Source organism: Cajanus cajan, chromosome 6 (assembly GCF_000230855.2).
Source record: "Cajanus cajan strain Asha chromosome 6, NIPB_CcT2T_4, whole genome shotgun sequence".
Lineage (NCBI taxonomy): Eukaryota > Viridiplantae > Streptophyta > Magnoliopsida > Fabales > Fabaceae > Cajanus > Cajanus cajan.
The window spans coordinates 46019004-46029358 of record NC_138522.1 but is presented as its reverse complement, the minus strand read 5'-3'; the positions used below and the strand labels follow the sequence as shown (position 1 = coordinate 46029358).

The window sequence follows — 10355 nt, the reverse complement described above, 5'->3', positions numbered from 1 at the left end:
ATACCCTTAAAATGCTGGCATCCTTGATGCTCTCTTGGACAACGTCAAACATATATTTACATTTTACACACAGTCAACAACGTATCACGGTCAATAATGGTGTCACATCATCAATAACGTGTTACGGTCAAAACAGTGTAATATCAATACCCGCGACTCAAAATTAACGACTTGTGCCGTTACCTCAATCTTCCCATGGTCAATTGGTCAATGGTCATCTTTAGTCACAGTGTTCATATTGAAAAACAAGTGAGGGAGGAGGACGAATGACCGCACCACAAATTATATTCCGATTCCTTTCTGCTCATTCTTGAATATAATGGCCGAGTATTTTGTCTTTGATATTGCTGAATCACTGCTAGGGAAGCTTGCTTCTTCTGTTTGTGAAGAAGCTTCTCGTGTCTATCATGTGTATAAGGATGTGCAAGGGATCAAAGACACCTTGTCAATTGTGAAAGGTGTGTTGTTGGATGCTGAGGAGAAGAGGGAGCAGAAGCATGGGTTGCGTGAATGGCTCAGGCAGATTCAAAACGTATGCTTAGATGCTGAAGATATATTGGATGGATTTCAGTGCCAAAACTTGAGAAAGCAAGTTGTCAAAGCTTCAGGCAGCACCAGAATGAAGGTAGGCCACTTCTTTTCTTCCTCTAATTCCCTTCTTTTCCGTTTTAGGATGGCTCATCAAATCAAATATATTAGACATAGATTGGATAAGATAGCAGCTGATGGCAACAAGTTTGGTCTTCAGAGAATTGATGTTGACCACAGACTTGTGCAAAGGAGGGAAATGACTTATTCCTATGTTGACGCTTCAGGCGTTATAGGAAGGGAGATGGATAGGGAGGAAATTATCAAGCTTTTGATGCAACCTCTGTTAGGTCCAGAGTAGGCTTAATAGTTACTCACAGCTAAAATAAGAGATGAGTAAAAAAGAGACAAGGAAGAAAATAACCACAGTAAAAATATTATTTACTGAAAGGGAGGAAATTACAACACTTCTCTCTCTATAACTTACTCCTTTCTATTAGGAGACTACTACTACCGAGAACAGATCTCAAGGTGTATAAGAGAGGAAGAGAGAAGAGAAGAAGATTTGGGATGAAAATTATGGTTTTCAGCTTCCCTATTTATAGGAAAGTCCCAATGGCATTTTCGTAATTTCTCCTAAACTTTTAATATTATTTTATTATTATGTGGGACCCGCTTCTAATATAAAATTAGAAAACCACCGAAAGGTGGTGGCAGCTGTACGCAGCTGTACCTAACATTTCTCCCACTTGAAGATTATGATTAAGTTAATCATATCTTCACACCATTTCTTCTTTATTGATACTTCATGTTGCTTATGTCTTCAATAGGCCAAATAAGGATCGACACCATATAAACTTGTCAGTGTTGACAGGCTTTGTCATTACGTCTGCTATGTTGTCTTTTGTATGGATCTTCTGCATATCCACTTTTCCTTCTTCTACTACTTCACGAACAAAGTGATATTGAACTCCTATGTGCTTTGTCCTGGAATGAAAGGCTGGATTCCTTGCAATGTGCAAGGCACTCTGACTGTCACAATACACAGTAATTTTTCCCTGCTTGTGCCTGAGTTCTTCCAATAACCTTTGAATCCAAATTGCTTCCTTGCATGCTTGCGTAGCTGCCATGTATTCAGCTTCTGTAGTAGATAGAGCTACAACAGTCTGTAACTTAGACAACCAGCTCACTGCTCCTCCAGCAAGTGTAAACACATAACCAGTAGTAGATTTTCGTTTATCCAGATCTCCTGCAAAATCTGAATCAACATAGCCTCTGACAACAAACTCCGATCCTTCAAAACATAATGCAACATCTGAGGTTCCTTTGATGTATCTAAGGATCCTCTTTACAATACTCCAGTGCTCTCTACCAGGATCTGCCATAAACCTACTGACCGCTCCCACTGCTTGTGCAATGTCTGGTCTCGTACAAATCATGGCATACATAAGGCTTCCCACCGCTGATGCATACGGCACTCGAGACATTTCCATCCTCTCTGCTTCGTTGCTAGGACTCATACTTGAGGATAATTTGTAATTGACAGGAAGTGGGGTCGAAATTGGCTTACAGTCTTGCATGTTGAAGCGCCGCAAGACTTTCAATAAATAATTCTTCTGAGAAAGCCAAATCCTCCTGTTTTTTCTGTCTCGGTGAATTTGCATCCCTAAAATCTTGTTTGCTGGTCCCAAGTCCTTCATATCAAACTCCCTAGCCAATTGTGCCTTTAATTCTTGGATCTGATCTTTGTTGGGGCCTACCACCAACATGTCATCCACATACAACAGCAAGATGATGAAATCATTGTCATCAAACCTATTGTAGTACGTACAATGGTCTGAACTCAATCTGTTGTAACCAAGGCTAATAATGAAGGAATCAAATCTCTTATACCAACACCTTGGCGCCTGCTTTAAACCGTACAGAGATTTGGTCAACCTACAAACCAAGTTTTCTTTTCCTTGTTCTTTAAAGCCTTCTGGTTGGAGCATATATATTTCTTCTTGGAGTCCCCCATGAAGAAAAGCAGTCTTTACATCAAGTTGCTCAAGATGTAAATTAAATGCAGCACACATAGCCAGAACAACTCTGATTGTGGTTAATCGGACAACTGGCGAGAATATCTCGTTAAAATCAATGCCCGCTTTCTGAGCATATCCCTTAACCACCAATCTTGCACGATATCTCTCCACTTGATCATTGCCATCACGTTTGATCTTATAGATCCATTTGCAACCAATGACTTTTCGATCTTTTGGAAGATCAACAAGTTCCCATGTTTTATTTCTATGTAAGGCCTCTATTTCTTCATGCATTGCTGCCATCCACTGAGAAACATCAGAACTCCTCAACGCCTCTTGAAAGGTTGATGGTTCTCCTTCTTCAGTTAAGAGACAGTACGCATCATGACTTGCCATAACATAGTCTGAATGCCAAGATGGTCTCCTTCTCTCACGTCTTATTTGTTGAACTTCTTCATCATTGGCTTCATCTGGTTCTTGTTCCTCATGCTCTTGTTCTGCTTCAGAGGTGTCATCCTTTTTAGACTTTCCTCCTATCTCCACTATACTAGTGTCTTTGATAGTGCTGTCATTCTCCTGCTCCTTTTGCAGTTCAGTTTCTGCAAAGACTACATCCCTGCTGACAACAACCTTGTGGGCAGTGGGATCCCACAAGCGATACCCCTTAACATTGTCAGCATAACCCAAGAATATACATTTCCTGGATTTTGGGTCCAGCTTTGTTCTTTCTTGGGAGTTGTACATCACGTACACAGGACAACCAAATACATGTAATGAAGAATAATTTGATGGTTTTCCATTCCACATCTCCATTGGTGTCTTCAAACCAATTGCTGTTGATGGTGAGCGATTGATCAAATAACAAGCAGTTTTGACTGCTTCTGCCCAGAAAGACTTGGCTAATCCTGCAGTTCTCAACATAGCTCTTGTCCTTTCTAGAAGAGTTCGATTCATCCGCTCTGCTACCCCATTCTGCTGAGGTGTATGAGCAACTGTAAATTGCCTCTTGATACCCTCTTGCTTGCAGAATGCCAGAAAATCACCATCTATATATTCTCCTCCATTATCTGTCCTCAAGCACTTAATCCTTTTTCCAGTATCAAGTTCTACTTGTGCTTTAAATTCCTTGAATACTGGGAACACATCTGACTTCTTTTTGATTGGGTACACCCACAATCTCCGGGAATAATCATCAATGAATGATACAAAATATTTTGCTCCTCCCATGGAAATTTCTGGTGATTCCCAGACATCAGAATGGATCAAGTCAAGTATGTGTTTGCTCCTTGTAGTTACTTTGGCAAATTGTAATCTATGTTGCTTGCTTGTCACACAGTGCTCACAAAATGGTAAGGTTACCATTTTAAGCCCTGACAAGAGATTACGTTCTGCAAGAATTTTCAGGCCTCGTTCTGACATATGTCCTAGTCTACGATGCCACATCATCGTTGCCTCTTCTTGACTTATTGCTGCAACTGATGCATCTGCTTCTTGCAACGTTTCTCCCAAGAGCAAGTATAGATTTGATGTGATCTTCTCAGCTTTCATCACCACCAAATTGCCTTTAACTACCTTCAAGATTCCACCTTCAACGTGGATCTTGCACTTGAGATCATCTAGTTGCCCAATGGACAATAGATTCTTTTTCAAGCCCTTCACATGTCGTACCCCTTGAATTGTACGAACAGTACCATCATACATTTTTAATTTGATAGTACCAACTCCAGCAATTTCCAAAGCATGATCATTTCCCATAAATACGGATCCTCCTGAGATTGATTCATAAGTGCAAAACCAATCTCTATTTGGAGTCATGTGCCAGGTTGCACCTGAATCCAATATCCAACATTCATGGAGTTGTTTTTCGCCTCTGGAACTTATTGCTTCACTGTACAAGATTTCTCCATCTTCTTGGGTACTAGCAACACAACCTTGAGAGGTTGACGCTTCAGAATTCTTCCCTCCTCCACTCTTCTTGTGCCAACAATCTTTCTTCATGTGCCCTCTCATGCCACAATTATAGCATTTGAGGTTCTTCCTTCCTCGAGATTTAGATCTACCATGATTTTGACTCCCACTGGAGCCACGTTCCATTGATCTTCCTCTCATCATCGTCAAAGCTTCTGCTTGCTTTGAACTTTCCAGTCTGTCTTCCTTATTCTTTCGCCTGGACTCTTCTTCAAGAATAGCTCCGGCAACATCCTCAAAGGATAGACGACCAACAACATTATTGTTTGTTATGTTGATGATGAGTTGATCATATGAATCTGGTAAACTCTGAAGTAGAAGCTCCGCACGTTCATTTTCCACTATGTTGAAATCAGCTGTTGAAAGCTGAGCAAATAGCGTATTCAGATTGTTGATGTGGTCCGTCACTGCTGTGGACTCACTCATTCGAAGAGTGTAGAGTTTCCTCTTTAAGAATATTCTGGTGTGAAGTGACTTGACCTCGTATAATTTTACGAGCGTGTCCCAAATCTCCTTTGCAGTTGTCTTCTCTGCTATGCTCGACAAAACTGAATCAGCCATTGCTAAGTGCAAATTGGCAACAGCATTGTCATCCATTTCTCTCCACTTTTCATCAGTAATATCTGATGGCCTGCCTTCAATTGCTTTAAGACAGTTGTCTTTTCTCAAAATTGCTCTTATCTTCAATTTCCACAGGGAAAAATTGTTCCCGTTGAACTTCTCTATCTCAAACTTTGCTGCCATAATTTCTTCTATTAAACCGACTTAAGTAACTTCCACTAGAATAGTACCGCCTACTGGAACAATGATAAAATCCAGTAACAAGAATAATTCTTTTCTGATGTGACTGATCAGACAATACTGCAGCCACAGAGCATACTAAGAAATTTTCTCCGACACTATACCAATGTACACCACAGCGGAATAATAAATAACCTAGTGGCTCTGATACCACTGTTAGGTCCAGAGTAGGCTTAATAGTTACTCACAGCTAAAATAAGAGATGAGTAAAAAAGAGACAAGGAAGAAAATAACCACAGTAAAAATATTATTTACTGAAAGGGAGGAAATTACAACACTTCTCTCTCTATAACTTACTCCTTTCTATTAGGAGACTACTACTACCGAGAACAGATCTCAAGGTGTATAAGAGAGGAAGAGAGAAGAGAAGAAGATTTAGGATGAAAATTATGGTTTTCAGCTTCCCTATTTATAGGAAAGTCCCAATGGCATTTTCGTAATTTCTCCTAAACTTTTAATATTATTTTATTATTATGTGGGACCCGCTTCTAATATAAAATTAGAAAACCACCGAAAGGTGGTGGCAGCTGTACGCAGCTGTACCTAACAACCTCACCCTCAAGGTGATGGTGATGGAGATAGAAGTTTGTGTGTCATTCCCATCGTGGGCATTGGAGGCTTAGGGAAGACCACACTTGCAAAGTTGGTGTTCAATGATAAGAGGATGGACGATTTTTTCCAATTAAAGATGTGGGTGTGTATCTCAGATGACTTTGACATTAGGCAGATAATTATTAAAATCATCAACTCAGCTTCTGCTTCAGCCCCAATTGTTGCTCTTGCTCACCAAGAAAACATTAACAGTTTAGATATTGAGCAGTTACAAAGTCGTCTTAGACACACGCTTTCTTGTCAGAAGTATTTACTTGTGTTCGATGATATATGGAATGACGACCGTGCAAAATGGATAGAGTTGAAGGATTTATTGAAGGTTGGTGCAGTGGGAAGCAAAATCTTGGTAACAACACGAAGTGGCTCAATTGCTTCAATGATGGGCACAGTTCCCTCGTATATTTTAGAAGGCCTTTCCATGGAGAATTGTTTATCTCTTTTTGTCAAATGGGCATTTAAGGAAGGCGAAGAAAAAAAATATCCTAATCTAGTGAGGATGGGAAAAGAAATTGTGAAAAAATGCCGAGGGGTTCCACTAGCAGTGCGAACTTTAGGAAGCTCCCTTTTCTTGAATTTTGATTTAGAGAAATGGGAATTTGTAAGAGACCATGGGATTTGGAACTTGAAACAAAAGAAAGATGACATTTTACCCGCCCTTAAGTTGAGTTATGACCAAATGCCTTCGTATTTGAGGCACTGTTTTGCTTTCTTTTCTCTTTATCCTAAGGATTTTGGCATTACTAATGTTGAAATTGTTATTCTTTGGGTGTCACTTGGATTACTTCGATCTCCGGTTGGAAGTCAGAAGCTAGAGAATATTGCAAGACAATATATAGAAGAGTTACATTCAAGATCATTTCTTGAGGATTTTGAGGACTTTGGCCATTATTACTATTTCAAAATACATGATTTGATACATGATCTTGCACTGTATGTTGCGAAAGACGACCTTCTAGTGGTAAACTCTCGTACTCGCAATATACCTGAGCAAGTAAGACATTTATCAGTTGTTGAAAATCATTCACTTAGCAATGCTTTGTTCCCCAAATCCAGGACAGTGAGAACTATATTATTTCCCATCTACGGAATGGGCATTGATAGTGAAGCTCTTTTGTGTACATGGATAACAAGATACAAATACTTGCGGGTTTTAGATTTAAGTGATTCCTCTCTTGAGACTCTACCTAATTCAATTGCTAAATTGGAGCATCTGCGAGTCCTCAACCTTACAAATAACTGCAAAATACAAAGACTTCCTCATTCTATATGCAAACTCCAAAATTTGCAATATTTGTCACTCAGAGGATGCGTGGAGCTTGAAACATTGCCTAAAGGATTAGGGATGTTAATCAGCCTTCAATACTTGCTTATAACCACAAGACAACATATTCTGCCAGAGGATGAATTTGCAAGCTTGAGCAATCTTCAAATTTTGAGTTTTGAATATTGTGATAATTTGAAGTTTTTGTTTAGAGAGGCACAACTCACATCCCTTGAAGTTTTGCTTGTTCAATCATGTAGGAGCCTTGAGTCCTTACCTCTTCATATTCTCCCTAAACTGGAAGTTCTGACTGTAATTAGGTGCGAGATGCTAAATCTGTCGGTGAACTGTGAAAGCCCAATCCAAAGTTTGAGGTTGAAATTTCTGCATTTTGAGCATTGTCAAAGGCAACAGACATTGCCTCAATGGATTCGAGGAGCCGCAAACACTTTGCAGATATTGTTAATTTTAAATTGTGATAGTCTTAAGATGCTTCCTGAGTGGCTGACAGCAATGAGTCATCTTAAGATGCTCCATATTGTTAACTGTCCTCAACTGCTGTTTCTCCCAAGTGACATGCATCACCTCACTGCCCTTGAAGATTTGATCATAGATGGTTGTCCTGAATTGTGTCGAAAATGTGAGCCACAATCTGGTGAGTACTGGTCTTTCATCACTCACATCAAATGCCTTTCCATTGGAGAAACAAGAGAAGGAAAACTCCTTTTTCAAATGGAGAAGCAGTTTCGGTTGAGATTGCGGGATTAGTAACACTGAATTGTTGGCCGGGCATGGAGAATACAACAGTGAAGAGAAAAGCATCTTTCCAAGCAATTAGGTTAGCTCATCTCTCAAAGACACTGGGGCCTGGGAAGGTAAATATGTGGAGCCGGGGCCTGGTGGTGACCCGATAAGAAATCCAAAAGTTTTGCCTGTTGGCAACAATAGTAATAGATAGGTTGATTGAGAGGCAGAAAGCTGAGAATGGGGGAAAATATCCAGAGACAATTGCACTTGTCTTGTGGGGAACTGATAATATTAAAACATATGGTGAATCCCTGGCTCAAGTTATGTGGATGAATGGTGTGACACCAGTGGCTGATACCTTTGGTAGGGTAAACCGGGTGGAACCTGTAAGTCTTGAAGAGCTTGGAAGGCCGAGGATTGATGTCGTTGTTAATTGCTCAGGAGTGTTTAGAGACATTTTCATCAATCAAGTATCACTTCTCTTGCTGATTTTCAATTAATGAAGGGTGAGATCAATTTAGTAGTGCTTGTGTTCCATCATTGATTGAAATACTGCCATTATTGTTCTGAATTGCAACTTGCACTCGTCATACTTTAATAATTACTAAAAGAGTCATGGCGTAGAAAATACTTGAGTTCTGACCTTTTTCTTTGCATCTCAAAATTAACATCCTTCATCAAAAGCTTAACAATAGCTACATGCAAACTCTTATGATGATTAAGTTTAACAGTTTTGCTTAATAGCTATCTTAAGCTATGAAACACGAACACATCTACAAATTGCCGTGTCAGTGTGTTCGATACGTTTGTGATATGCTATGATACACGCTGGATACATTTACATTATGTGATAATTAAAAATTATTATCATTATTTATTGGTTAGGAAACTTCTTCAACACAACTTCAACATAAACAAAATAAGTAATTCGACTTCTGTTTTTAGCTAAATATTTATCTAACATTTTTATATAAAAAAAATAACTTATTTATAAATATTGTAAGACAACATTTTTTTTTTATATCTATAATGAGACTTATTTTCATAAGAATTATTTGGATGTTTTATTTTGCTTTGTTGCTACATTGCTTTGATTTCTCATTAGTTTATATATTCGTTACTCAGATGAATCTTCTGGATAGAGCAGTGAAGATGGTTGCTGAATTAGATGAACAAACAAAGTAAAACTAAGTAAGAAAGCAGGTATTAGAACAAGCGCAAATCAAGCCCTTGGAATTGAAGTTCGAGGGGTATCTCCAATGCCTCAGGATCCTACTCCTCAAACATAAACCTGGCTGGGTGTGCCAAATTCCTCCATGATATGTATTATTAGCAGAAAGTCTTTTGCTTTTGATTGTGATGCCCCTGGTGCAGGCATGACTGAAAAAAGGAAAGTCTTTGAGATGACTCTGAGCACAGCGGATGCCACATTCCAAAACCTTGATTATCAGAAATTTCCCTCACCGATGTCAGTCATTACTTTGACTCTGACCGTTGGGGCATAATAACCACCGGGTCAGAGCAATATTAAGATAGAAATGGTGGTTTTCTACTGCAAATTGTTAATGGAACTGTTTGTTCCTATGTAATTAAATAAATATAATGTCATCCAACAATGACTGCAGTCTAGTACAAGGGCAAAGGAGGTTCCTTCAGTACTAGTCTCTCTGTTGCAGTGAATCCCATATTTCCCACTAGTACAAGGGCAAAGGGTGATGAAATTTGGTGCAGTACAGCAGTTGCTAAAATTTGAACTGAAGATGAGATCAAAGTGTTGTAGCATTGTGGCATTTGCAACTACAACAATGCCAATGCCATGGTGATTAATTTGTATCTTCTGAGGTTTGTATTTGGGCATAACTATGTGCTTGCCTGTGACAGATGGATAATTCTATATGGGCACAATACCTAGGAATGTCCTTTGTATTAGTATTTCTAGTCTGGATTATCTAAAATTGGTATAATTCTAATTTCTAATAGATTGTATCTCTATAACAGCAGGGAAACTTTCTTCTTTTATTTATCGTGCATATGGTTGACTTGTTTTATTTGTTTATCAAGTTAGTTTTAAGTTTTTTTCTTGTGTCATGTTGGCATGGTCTGTCCGGTTGATTTAAGTTTTAATTTTTACATTTAATCACTTCTGGATGAATTAAATTGGATAGTTCTTTTGTTTAATAACAACTTCAACTAAATTTTGGCTGATGAAATGGGACTTGGAAAAGACAATGCAAACCTTTCAATTTGTGGGGAGAAGGAATATAATTATGTTTGTGAATTCTGCACATCATATTCATTTTCAATTTTTAAATCATTTGTACCTTCTCTTTTTGATTCAGCATAACAATTTTTAGATATTGATAAGGCTATTATTTGTTTTTTTTATCTATTGCTAAATATTTACAGCTGAATAGGGT

At 38.7% G+C, this 10355-nt stretch overlaps 1 protein-coding gene across 3 annotated transcripts; it reads left to right on the top strand.

The window, feature by feature from the left end:
• The first annotated feature begins 319 nt into the window (after nt 1-319).
• Nucleotides 320-9938, top strand: LOC145959098 (putative disease resistance protein RGA1). Of its 3 annotated transcripts, XM_083077223.1 has the most exons (4): nt 320-625; nt 749-869; nt 5870-8444; nt 9064-9938. In XM_083077223.1, exons 1-3 carry the CDS (start codon nt 320-322, stop codon nt 7957-7959), a joined length of 2517 nt encoding a protein of 838 aa, XP_082933349.1. In that variant the 3' UTR covers nt 7960-8444; nt 9064-9938. The 3 variants fall into 3 exon arrangements, with proteins under 3 accessions (XP_082933349.1, XP_082933348.1, XP_082933346.1); XM_083077222.1 differs by having other exon boundaries at nt 320-869; nt 5870-8408; XM_083077220.1 differs by having other exon boundaries at nt 320-869.
• Nucleotides 9939-10355: the final 417 nt, after the last annotated feature.